Source organism: Furipterus horrens, unplaced genomic scaffold (assembly GCF_987537825.1).
Source record: "Furipterus horrens unplaced genomic scaffold, mFurHor1.1.pri manual_scaffold_4, whole genome shotgun sequence".
In the NCBI taxonomy this organism is placed as follows: Eukaryota; Metazoa; Chordata; class Mammalia; order Chiroptera; family Furipteridae; genus Furipterus; species Furipterus horrens.
Window position 1 is genome coordinate 45454989 of NW_028327174.1, and position 13965 is coordinate 45468953.

The 13965-nt window shown below is 36.7% G+C and overlaps 1 protein-coding gene across 1 annotated transcript in view; it reads right to left on the reverse strand.

Annotated features, from left to right (window-relative positions):
• Window positions 1-11368: 11368 nt before the first annotated feature.
• ADAMTS20 (ADAM metallopeptidase with thrombospondin type 1 motif 20) overlaps window positions 11369-13965 on the reverse strand; it is a 170217-nt gene continuing 167620 nt past the window's right edge. Inside the window, exon 39 of the mRNA XM_090275524.1 lies at window positions 11369-11646. Coding sequence (XP_090131650.1) covers window positions 11557-11646 — 90 coding nt within the window. The 3' untranslated portion in view covers window positions 11369-11556. The remainder of the gene's footprint in view (window positions 11647-13965) is intronic.

The window sequence follows — 13965 nt, forward strand, 5'->3', positions numbered from 1 at the left end:
CACTTTCAGAAAGAAAAATCCTGTGCAAAGTGTAATTGCTATACAAGGGCATTCTCAAAGAACTTTTAATTTAGCAAAGGGAAATAAAATGTATGCTAAAGTGACTATTATACAAATCAATATATAAGGACATCTCAAATATTATTCTAAGCAGTTGTTCTCAAAGTGTGGTCTAGGAAACCCTGGGAGACTACCACAAGACTTTCAGAGAGTCCAAGAGGTCAAAATATTTTATAATAATACTAAGACATTAATATCCATTGTCACTCTCATTGTCTCTTGGGTTTACAGTGAAGTTTTCCATAATGTATGACATAACAAAGGATTGACTACAGAAGCAGATATAAGAAACCAGGTGTTTTGTCTTGAGCCAGACATGAAAGAGATTTATAAAAAATGTAAACAAATGCCATTCTATTCAATAACAATGTTTTGTTTTTGAGAATAGTTATTTTCATAAAATACATTATTTGTATTAAAATGTAATAGCTTATTATAGTTATTTCACAATAAATAAATACTTTTAGAAGTTCTCAATTTTAATACTATATATAGTATTATACTGGAGTGGGCTGTCCTGGCTGGTTTGGCTCAGTGGATTGAGCGTCGGCCTGCGAGCTAAGTGTTGCTGGTTCGATCTTCCAGTCAGGGCACATCAGAGAAGGAAAACTCTGACTCCAAAAAAAAAAAAACCTCCGCTGCCTTGCGGCATACCTCTTCAGGGGAAAGGCTAGGGGAGTAAACCCCGACAGAAAATCCGGAGCCGGAGTCCCTAAGGCGGTTTGACGTTGTAGTCAACACCGGCAACTCCTGCGGCGCACCTGAAGCCAAGCTGTATTGACTCCGTCTTTCCCTTGGACCCTTCAGCTGCGAAGAGAGGGGGGGTCTGCTGCATGGGCAACAGCAGACCCTCCATATCACCCTGCCCAGGCTCTGTAGCTTCAGCTCCACTGGAGAGGACACTCCAGCGTCATCGCAAGATGTCGATTCAACACGGGAGGAGACAGATACCGTGTCACTCCCGAGTCGGACTGCACAACCATTCTCGGCGGTGCAGATAGACTCTTAAGAAGCTACACCATCGTCTCTCGAGACGGACGGCTGCCGACGACGACGACGACGACTGGAGTGGGCAAAAGTAAATTAAATTAACAGCCATCATTACCTAAAAGATAAACCATAATTAAGGATACAAAATAATAATGATAATAAGACAGATAATACAAATAAATAATAATACAAGAATAACCTGTTTTGAGTACTCATAACTGTAAACCTAACAATGCCCACTCCTGTACATATAGCTGTATCTCTCTATCTCTAGCTCTATCTCAGTAGATATAACTCACCTAAATGAAAGTATTTGGGAGGGACTTCATTAATTTTTTAAAAAATTCAAAGAGATCCTGAAACCAGAAGGTTTGAGAACTATTACCCTAATAATTTGGCCTTGATATAGACTCAACCATGACCTCTAGTGGTCACATCCCACAATTTTGATTTAGTCAAGTTTAAAAGGACATCATTTGAAATTCCATTGTCAATTCTTTTTGAGACTTCATTCAAGTTCTTCTATAAGAGGTGCCAAATCCCATTTCAGCTGGTTTGGCTTGGGCCGGGGTCTCCCGAGGTGTCCCTGAGCTGCCTGCTTCAGAATCACCTGTAGAGCAGGCTTCAAAGGAAAATTCTTGGGTCTTACCCAGAACTTCCAATGATCTTTTGTGGTAGATTCCATATGCTTTCTATTAAGAGTCCCACATTATTCCTATGAACACTGCCATTTAGGTTTCTTGTTTTAGTATATTTGTGGTGTACTTAGAGTTTAAGAAGAGGCATCATAAAATGGTGGGTAAATCTCACATGGAGTCAGACATTTCCACTCAGCTGGAATTTCTGTTGCCACAGATGTAGGTGCTTTTCCATTAGACGGTATCTTGTTTTCAGGCAAAAATTGAGACCCTTGATGTTTATGGAGCTCGTCCAGGGAAAAAGTGCTCGTGCGTCCCTGGTGAGGCCTTAATTCATCAGGCACTGCTCTACTTTCATGGAGGAGAAAAGGATGGATTAAACCTGAGCTCGTTAAGACTTTAATGTGCAAAGGGATCACCAGAGATTGCAAAGCCTAAAATACTTACTATCTGGGCAATTACAGAAAAACGGTGCTCACTCCTGTTCTAGATCAGTACTTTTAACAAATTCAGCTTCCAGGGTCTTGTTAAAATGCAAATTCAGATTCAGTGGATCTGGGGTCTAATTAACTCCCAGGAAATGCTGCTGGCCTGCTGGCCACCTCAGAGCAGGTCTGAAATGCAGAACCTCAGGCTTCACTGTAGTCCCACTGAGTTGGAAGCTGCATTTCACCAGGATCCGCAAATTATCCTCATGCCCATTCATGAGTACTCCACAATCCCTGGTGTAGGTTACACATAAAGAGCGTGACTTTTGACTACAGGCAAAGCTGGATTGGAATCCCTCTCTCTTCCTTGTAAGGCGTGGGAATGTCAGCAGGCAGTTCAAGCTCTCCAAATCCCTTTAACTTTATCTCTGAAGGAGGAAGAAAATACTTTGTTCACTCACCTCATCACTGTTGTGAAAATCAAATGAAACAAGAGAAACCATTTATAAATAATAGCTAACACATATTGAGGGTTTACTATATGTAAACAATTTTTAAAGAAACTGATGTTCAGCAAGATGAAACAGCTTGTTCAAATTCACATAGCAACCTCAGGAAGGGTACAACTGGCCAGTAGTAGCCTGCTCCTGAACTTTTTTATAACCACAGAATTCTGCCACCTTGAGGATTTTCCAGCCCTATTCAAATGTCTGTGTTGATGACTTCTATTTTTTTTTTTTTGGCAAGTATTTTCCAAGACACTTCTCTATGTATAAACAAGAGAAATGTACAATCTGAGCCAATAGGAAAAATTCTGCAAACCATAGTATACACATTTGACCTTGTCAAAATGTCCAAAAGCAATGGAGTAAATCAAAAGTTGTCCTAACCCATATCCTATGTTAGAGCAATGTTGTTTAATTATGATCAAGCTTCCAGAAATCCAGAAATGGTCGGTTCCTGTGATGACTAAATCATATATTGAAGAAGATAGCAGTGTGCAAGTGCCTCAATTATATAGTTTCCTTGTCTTTAAAATCACCTTGGAGCATTACTCCAGGGACAGTTTTGGCACTGAAGCCTCCATCTGCTTATAATTTCCCTTGCATTTTCATAGCTTTTTCAGTCCTTGCTGTTTTGCTCGACAGGAAGTCAAATTGCGTGAATCATTTCGCCAGGCAGTCCCCATCTCTGCAACTCACTTTCATTTTCCCTTCTTGCCCTTCTGAGAGGGTCACAGCCCTGGAAAGCTTTCTTTGAAAAAAGACTTTATAAAAGATGCAACAGCATCCTCTACTGACTGTGGCTCATAGTGTCAAAGGGGCACCAGCTCACTCAAGTATTTGAATAAAGTTTGGATCGCTTCTGTAATGCACGTATCAGTGCTTTTTATTTCCTTATTTTGTGCTCTTTTGGAATAAAAGAATGAAATTGTGTGTTTAAACTAATTTCAAAATTATATTTATACATATTTAATGTATACGTCTTGATAAGTTTGGGGATAAGTATACATCTATGAAAACACCACCAAAATTTATTCCCTAAGCATATCCATCACATCCAAGAGTTTTCTTCTGAGCTCTTTATTTATTCTTGTTATTATTTGTGATAAGAATACTTAACGTAAGATCTACCCTCTTAACAAATTTTTAAGTATACAACACAGTATTGTTAACGATGGACTATGCTGTATAGCAGCTCTCTGGGACTTCTTGACCTTGTGTAACTGACTTTGTATCCTTTGACTAATACCTTCCTGTTTCCCCCACCCCTGGCATCACCATTATACTGCTTCTAGGAGTATGATTATTTTAGATTCTTCATATGAGTGGTATTATGTAGTATTTGTCCTTCTGTGTCTCACTTATTTTATTGTGTTGGCCAAAAAGTTTGTTTTTTTCTGTAAGATGGCTCTAATAGTGCTTAGTTGTCTTTAACTTCATTTGAAACAATTTTGTTAGATTGTATTGTGGCAGGTGTCATATCAATGTGCACTGAAAAAACACATCAAAATGGAAGAAAATACGCAACATTTTCGGCATATGGTACTTTTATTATTTCAAGAGAGGTAAACATGCAACTGATGCAAGAAAAGATGTGTGCAGTGTGTGGAGAAGGTGCTGCAACTGGTCAAATGTGTCAAAAGTGGTTGGCGAAGCTTCCTGCTGGAGATTTCTCGCTGGATAATGCTCCAGGGTCAGGTTGGCCAGTTGAAGTTTGAGAGCTATCAAATTGAGACATTAATTGAGAACAATCAGTGTTATCCTATGCAGGAGATAGCCAATATACTCAAAATATACAAATTAAAAAGTTATTGCTGAAAATGAAAAATGTCTTTTAGGGGGAAAAAAAACACAAGACTTTGTGGCCAGCCTGATACCTAACATGATGTCCTCCAGGTTCATTCATGTTGCTATAAATGGAAGAATTTCCTTCTTTTTAAAGGCTGAATTATTATTCCATTATATGTGTATATCACATTTTATTTATCCATTCATCTGTCAGTGAACATTTAGATTGCTTTCATGTCTTAGCTATTATGAATAATGCTGCAGTGAACCAGATGTCTTCACTGGTGAATTCTACCAAACATTACAGAAGCATTAATAGCGATCCTTCTTAAACTTTTCCAAAAAATAGAAGAAGAAACTTCCAGGCATTTCATGAAGCCAGTGTCACTCTGACATCACATCCAGGGAAAGCATCACAAAACTACAGGCTAATATTCCTGATGAATGTGTATGCAAAAATCCTCAGGAAAATATTGGCAAAACAAATTCAACAGCATATTAAAAGAATTGTACACAGAGATTAAGTGGGATTTATCCCTGGGATGCAAGAATGATTTAACATAGACAAAGCAATCAATGTAATACATCATATAACAGGACAAAAATGATTTATTGATCATCTCAATGAATACAGAAGAATCATTTCACAAAATTTAACACTCTTCCATGATAAAAAAAATTTAAACAAATTATGTATAGAAGACTTATCTCAACACAATAAAGACAATATATGGCAGGCCCACAGATAATATCATACTTTATCATAATTTTGATAGACAGTTAGATTGCTTCTGTATCTTGGTTATTGCAAATAATGCAGCAGTGAACATAGGAGTACCTATATCTCTTTGAGTTAATGTTTTGTTTTCTTCAGGTAAAGACCCAGAAGTTGAATTGCTGGATGGTAAGGCAGTTTTATTTTTAATTTTCTGAGGAACCCCCATACTGTTTTCCATTGTGGATGCACCAATCTGCATTCCCATCAACAGTACACAGGGGTTCCCTTTTCTCCACATCCTCACCAAAACTTGCTATTTATTGATGATAGCCATTGATTACTATGGCCTTGTAGTATAGTTTGAGATCAGGTAGCATGATTCTTCCAACTTTGTTCTTTCTCAAAATTGCTGTGGCTATTCGGAGTCTTTTGTGGTTCCAAATAAATTTTGTATAATTTGTTCTAGTTCTTTGAAATATGCCATTGATATCTTGACAAGAATTGCATTGACTCTGTAGATTTCTTTGGGTAGTATGGACATTTAAATGATGTTAATTCTTTCTATCTATAACTATATTTATAGTTAATTTTGCTACTTGTGTCTTTTAACAATCATTTTAGCTTTATAAGTTGCTGATATACTATGTTAATTCTATATTAGCCTTTAGCTGTAAGATATTTTTCTTTCTTGTATTTTCTTATTTCTCATTACAGCCTTTTCTTTCCTTCATAAGGAAGACCCTTTAACATTTGTTGTACACTGTTTTAGTGGTGATGAACTGCTTTAGTTTTTGCTTCTCAGAAAAATTAAGTGATTTTTCCAAGGTCACAAAGCTTACATAAATTACAGAGCTGGAGTTTAGACCCCCAAACCTGCCTTCTGCCTATATTGCTCTCAAAAATTTTTTAAATATTTAAAATAAGGTAATGTAGTTAATCTGGCACTTCCTACTAATCAAAATATTTTCACAAACAATAACTCATTTAACCTCATAAATTTTATTTTAGGAAGGTAAGCAGGGCAACTTTTATTCTATCCATTTTAACAATTTACACTGTTTAATTTCAGATTGTGTGTTTTGTTATGAGACCCCATAGCTAGAAAATGTCAGAGCATGTAAAAACCTCAGGTCTTCTTAACTACGAAACAATAGTACTAAATTGTGAAAGGAGCATATCTTTGCTTTGATAACTTGAAAAAAATTACTGTAGTAAGAGTAGAGTGGTGATCTGTACCCTCCGAGAACTGTTTACATTGAATACTAAATAGCTTTGTTTATATAACAAATACTAACTGTGAAATAATACACCAGACACAAATTATACATATAAACTTTTAGAGCTGAAAAATAGCTTAGAAGTTTTTTCAGATCTGTAATTTTACAGCTGAGGAAATAAACCTAAAGTTTAATATTATACTATTTAATATTAGTGTTTGGTCTAGAAAGCCAGGTGTCCCTAAGCACTCGCTCCCAATCCAAGTTTCCTCTATTTATAGCATAAAGGTTATCCCTCCAAAATTATTGCACTAAAATAACTTCTCTTTTTGGTCCTAGAGACCATGGAGGGTTTTATATTTGTCAAGAATATTCTCAGATTGAAGTAGTAAGAACACATGTATGTTTATATGACAGAGATATAGATAATAGGTATTAATATTTTTAATTGGATTAAGGAAAACTCAAACACAGATTGCCTATTGCATTGCAAGCAGCTGCCCTCATACTTTTCTGAAAATTGCAGAAAATATTTATTTTCAATTTTTTTCTTTATCCTACTGAGGAATAGTTAAGAGTGGCCAGCAGATGCCACTGTTGTCAGTCATAAATAATTTTTTTCTGTTTTAAATGAAGATTAGTCATTACAGGAAAAAAAAATGTGGCAAGTATAACAAAAATAATCATATCATATTAAAAAAATAAGTGACAAAACTAGTGCACAATTGGATTTTTTTACCTTTAAACAAAACAGACAGTTGGCAAGTAAAAGACAAACTAAATTATTAGAAAAAGAATTAAGAAAAAAAGACTGAGTCATCTGTGTTTGAAAATAACATTCACAAAATAGAAAGCTAATAGCTATATTTAATAGCAAAAATATATCGTATCCTGATGATCAAGGAAGAATAAATAAAAATATGTTGTTTTTCATTATTGTGTCGCTGGTTCGATCTTCCAGTCAGGGTACATCAGAGAAGGAAAACTCTGACTCCAAAAAACCTCCGCTGCCTTGCGGCATACCTCTTCAGGGGAAAGGCTAAGGGAGTAAACCCCGACAGAAAATCCGGAGCCGGAGTCCCTAAGGCGGTTCGACGTTGTAGTTAACACCGGCAACTCCTGCGGCGCACCTGAACCCAAGCTGTATTGACTCCGTCTTTCCCTTGGACCCTTCAGCTGCGAAGAGAGGGGGGGTCTGCTGCATGGGCAACAGCAGACCCTCCATATCACCCCGCCCAGGCTCTGTAGCTTCAGCTTCACTGGAGAGGACACTCCAGCGTCATCGCAAGATGTCGATTCAACACGGGAGGAGACAGATACCGTGTCACTCCCGAGTCGGACTGCACAGCCATTCTCGGCGGTGCAGATAGACTCTTGAGAAGCTACACCATCGTCTCTCGAGACGGACGGCTGCCGACGACGACGACTCAATTATGAATGAGAAGTCACTGCAAAATTAGTTTATATTTTCTATTCCTATCAATGTTTGTGGGTATGTTTTTTAAAAATAATTTAAACATACAAATTAAAGCAGACCTACAGTTCTAACTCCCTGATGAAAAATTATGCATAGTGGCTATTTACTTCTCGTCTGACCTCACAAATTGCACTCTGAGGCATGATTAAACTCTCTAGGAATACATGTATCGCTATATACATATAAAACAGGACAAATGACATAGCAAATGTGACAAAATGTTAAAATTTTGCGATTTTAGCTAAAGGACATATGGTAGCTATTTGTACTTTTCTTGCAATTTTAAATATTATGTCAACATTTATAGATAAAGTTTTAAAATATGAAGGTAAATTAAAGCTATTCTGATAAATGAAAACTGGATTTGTGCCAGAAGACTCACACTATAAGAAATAATAAAGTTCTTCAAGCTAGAGAGAAGTTATAGAAATCTATAAGAAAGAATAAGGAGAGCAGGAAATTATAAATATGTGGGTATATATAAAGGATATATTATTTTATTTTATCCTCATCGAAGGACATTTTTCCTTTATTTTAGAGAGGGAGAGAAATGTCAACATTAGAAAGAAACATCAATTGGGTGCCTCCCATGCATGCCTGAACCATGGGTAGAACTCAAAATCCAAGCATATGCCCTGACCGGTTCAAACCCTCAACCTTTTGATTATGGGACCACCTCCAACCAACTAAGCCACATGGGCCAGTGCTCATTTTAAAAGACATTTGACAAAAATTTATTTGAAAATATATTTGGAGTTTATAACATTTGATGTAGATTACACTAGGAATTCTAATATATATTATAATCCTTACCTTATCACAAAAGAATATATATATATATCGTCGGCAGCCGTCCGTCTCGAGAGACGATGGTGTAGCTTCTCAAGAGTCTATCTGCACCGCCGAGAATGGCTGTGCAGTCCGACTCGGGAGTGACACGGTATCTGTCTCCTCCCCTGTTAAATCGACACCTTGCGATGACGCTGGAGTGTCCTCTCCAGTGAAGCTGAAGCTACAGAGCCTGGGCAGGGTGATATGGAGGGTCTGCTGTTGCCCATGCAGCAGACCCCCCCTCTCTTCGCAGCTGAAGGGTCCAAGGGAAAGACGGAGTCAATACAGCTTGGCTTCAGGTGCGCCGCAGGAGTTGCCGGTGTTGACTACAACGTCAAACCGCCTTAGGGACTCCGGCTCCAGATTTTCTGTCGGGGTTTACTCCCTTAGCCTTTCCCCTGAAGAGGTATGCCGCAAGGCAGTGGAGGTTTTTTGGAGTCAGAGTTTTCCTTCTCTGATATATATATATATATATATATATATATATATATATATATATATATATATATACACGAGTGTGTATGTGTATATATGAAGTCTGTCTGGGAAAAGTCCAGCCATTGTTAACATAACAAGAATGGTTTGTGTGACATCGAGGTAACCTGGCAGCCAAGGAGAGTGGACTGGTATGTGCATGTGTGAACATGACAACTTCACTGTACTAGTCAGTGGGAGTCGTAGATGCCATTGAGTAAATATGTGTACTGTGTGGCCATAGCATTCAAAATGAGCAAGTAGAACAACGAATCTGCATCAAATTTTGCATTAAGCTTCAATATTCCTCCATGGAAACGATTCAGATGATTCAGAAAGCTGCAGGTATGGGCAACTGGTGATCAGTAGCTTTATCATGACAATGCACCTGCTCATGCATCATGTCTCATGCAGAGTTTTTTTGCAAAACATCAAATCACCCAGGTGACTCAGCCCCCCTACAGCCCAGATTTGGCACCCTATGACCTCTGGCTTTTCACAAAACTAAAATTGTCTTTGAAAGGGAAGAGATTTCAGACTGTCAACAAGATTCAGGAAAATATGATGAGGAAACTGATGGTTACTGGGAAAACTGTATGAGGTCCCAAGGAACCTACTTTGAAGGGGACTGAGGCATCATTGTCCTGTACACACTGTTTCTTCTATCTTCTTCAATAAATGTCTGTTCTTCATAACATATGGCTGGATACCTTCTAAGTAGACCTTGTATATATGGTTTATATATGTGTACACAAATATATGTAGTATATTTTCTTCTCCACTAACTAAGATTTGGTCATGTGATTTGATTGGGCCAATTAAATATGAGTACATTCTATGACCAGAAGCTTTTAAAAGCATTGCAAGTTTTGTCAGCCTCCTGCCCATGTTCCCTTTGCCATCAGAAGGGTGAACACCAGACAGCTGATTCCATCCAACTGCAATAATTTTAATACAAAATTCCTGAAGTAATCTTAGAGTTTGACACCTTTTTTAAGGAAGAAAAATGGAAACAAGTTGTTAATATATCACACAAATATGTTTATTATTTAAATGTTTATAAATTTAAAGATTTTAATTATAAATGAAAACATTTCTAGAAAATGTTACACATTTTATATTAATGTTTATAACTGACTAAAGGCACATAGTGCAAAATACTTCATTTCTGATACAGAGATCCCCAAATGTTTAACCACATTGGCACAAAATTGCTTTAGTACCCTAAATGGTACAATATACCCCTAATAAATGTTTGGGAAAAAAACTTTGTGGGTAAAATTAATATACTATTATTTACTGGCAAAACTCCTATTAGTACATTGAGTTTTGGTTTAGAGTAGGTTTCTGTAGAAAAATATTATTTGTCTCTAATTTAATACCACATTCTATACTACACAATTATTCACCTGAAAAAAACTCAATACCTGAGAATTTGTTCATGAGTAGTTAATTTTACTATCTTTTATGATCTGGCTTTGAGAAACCTTGGCTATAAAATAACTTGAACATCTGTGATAAAAATTTTGCACATGTAAACATAATTTTGTTTATTGAAACTTCAAATTTTCAATGATTCTCATTATTGAAACTTCAAATTTTCAATGATTCTCATTTCTCTATTTGATTAATTAAATACAGTACAAACCTTTGATAAAATAGATTTTTAAGAGTAGATATATACATATGTAAGAGTTACAAAAACAATGTATTGCTCTTATAAGTACAATTAGAGGTAGGTGTTTTAAATCAAAATCTACTATATCTTCTGTATTATACCCACAAAAGTTCTTATCTAGTATTTAACCCACACACATTTTTAATACAAAATTATTCCACATTTTTAGGACTTTTAAAATTTGAAGCACCATAATCCACAATTAAGGATTAAAGGAAATATCAAATAAGGTATCTATACTGTATCAGTAAGTATCATGGCTATGTGCTTTTTCGCAGAAAGTCTTGATTTACTATTCACCTGACATTAAATAATATCTGTGGTAGTTTTAAATAAGTGCATTTTCCTAATTTTTACCTGCTCTATTTTAACAAGTAGAATACACATTTCATTGTAAAGTAGGATACTGAGTAAAGGTTTACATGTATGTTTATAGGAATAACTGTGGTCCAGTTCAAGCTGTTAACTGCAACATTATCTTGGTAGAATTCATTCAAACATACCTATATATACCATAATTCATGTCCTTTAAAAAATTCCTGATTAGAGTCATATATCTGTTAAGTTTATTTTGAAGACCTTGAAAAATCAAGCAGGGATTTGACTCCCTGGCAAGACCCTGAAAAAAAAAGTCACGGACATTTTGGACATGGAAATCTCAGGAAAGAAATAGTGAAGAAATGAGCACCAGTATTTGCAGGTTCCAAAGACAGTCTCCTCTTTGGGCCATATTGTACTTCTCCCTGCTGAATGTTCATATTACTTGAATTGGGAGACCAGTAGTCAGGTGAGGAACACACTTTCCACAGAAACCTCCACACCTGCCGTAGACCTTGGTTCCATCCTGAAAAGAGGAAGAGGCAGAGATATAGGAGAATCTGATACAAGCTGCTATCTGCAGGCACAAGGCAGAAAAAGCAAATGCTTTGAATCATGTGGCTGAAATTATTAGCCAAGCTTTCCTACAACAATTACATTAGAAGTCAAGGATTATACCATTTCAGTATTGGCTGAAATTTGTGATTATGGCAATGAGATAACCTAAGATTCATATTAGCTTCTTGATGATATAAACCACACTATAATTTAGACAATTCATCTCAGTCCACATATTCTTCATCCAGGTACCTATTTGCTTTAGTGAGTTTATTAAATTTGCATAGACTAAATAAAAAAAATATTATATAGACCTGATTTTAATTGTAGAAGTCATATTCCACCCCATTAACCTCAAACATTGCATTGGAGTATTAGAAACTGCCTCAAGGAACATATGGAAGGGGAAAATTGGACTGGAAGCAGTAATTATAATTAGAAAAGAATTAAAAGGGGAGATTTGGTTTTTAAAGAAAAACATAGCTTTCACTGAGGAATGGATGGTCAGAGGTAAGTAAAGGGGCTGGTCAGGACAAGGTATTCTTTCTAGACTGCCCTCCATCAGTAAAAAGACTGAAAACATTTTGACAGGATGAGGCAAAAGTAGTCTGAACTCCTGTAGTTTTTGGAAAGGTTATTCTGTTGTTGTGGTTTTTCTTTTAACCTAAAGAGGGAGGGTTCCTGGAACATTTTGGGATGAGTGTTTTGAGATCAGGGGCTTTTGAAGTTAACTTTTCTTTTAGAAGTTTTTTTTAAACTCAAAAATCTGAGTAAGCAGGAAAGAAGGGAATGGCAATAAAAATTCCAACTTACATACATTCCTATTCCAGATTGTTTAAATTGAAAAAAAATCTAACATTCATTAAATTTACTGGCAAATGAAAATATGTTCATGAACCTTTCCATAAAAATATTTGGGTCTCAGTTTTATACCAGACATCAGACTTCAGGAAAGATTTTCATGTGCAACATTTTGATTAAGGTAGAAATTCTCAGTTACTGAAATCAATAATTAAATAGAGCATAGAGCAAGGAAATGATTATATGATATATTCATATCCACTGGTGACCTCAGCCAGAGTTCAGTCTTTACATTTAACCAAAAGATATCTAAAAGCCAGATAAATAAGGTCAGAATATTTCATTGAGCTCTCTATATTTACACCTGCTCAGAAAATTAATTTATTTCCATTCTTCTAGCAAAATGGATTGGACCTAAATACTTCAAATAAATACTTAAAAATAGAGAGCCCATTTGTTTTAAAAGCCTACTGTTTACCCAAATACAGAACAAAAATTAAATTCTTTAACTATTAAAACAATTTCATAGAATTTAAAACATTCTATTTCTAAAGACTTATCATCATAAAATTGAATTTATTTACAAATATATGCATATGAGCATAACAGAAGTCATTTTTATAGAAAGAAAGCAGGGGTTATTGATGGTGTTGGTTTATATACAGATGAGAAGATTTATTTACTATAATATATATAGAATATGCTAAGATATGGTAATTCTAAATAACAGGAGTCACCTCCTAAAGTCGGCAGCTGTCCGTCTCGAGAGACGATGGTGTAGCTTCTTAAGAGTCTATCTGCACCGCCGAGAATGGCTGTGCAGTCCGACTCGGGAGTGACACGGTATCTGTCTCCTCCCGTGTTGAATCGACATCTTGCGATGACGCTGGAGTGTCCTCTCCAGTGGAGCTGAAGCTACAGAGCCTGGGCAGGGTGATATGGAGGGTCTGCTGTTGCCCATGCAGCAGACCACCCCCTCTCTTCGCAGCTGAAGGGTCCAAGGGAAAGACGGAGTCAATACAGCTTGGTTTCAGGTGCGCCGCAGGAGTTGCCGATGTTGACTACAACGTCAAACCACCTTAGGGACTCCGGCTCCGGATTTTCTGTCGAGGTTTACTCCCTTAGCCTTTCCACTGAAGAGGTATGCCGCAAGGCAGCGGAGGTTTTTTGGAGTCAGAGTTTTCCTTCTCTGATGTGCCCTGACTGGAAGATCGAACCAGCGACACTTAGCTCACAGGCCGACGTTCAATCCACCTCCTAAAGTGTATGTGCTAGTACACCACAAAAGCAGCAAAATGAAATAGATTCTGTTTTGCCCGATATACAGGGTGAGGCAAAAGTAGGTCGTATGGTTGTGAGTACACAAAACAGGGGTTACTCCTGTATTTTCCACTCGAACAGCTCTAAACCTGTATATGTTAGAGGTAAAGGCAAATAACATTGTTTTTTCCAGATGGAGGAAAATGTGTAAAACCATAAAATAGTC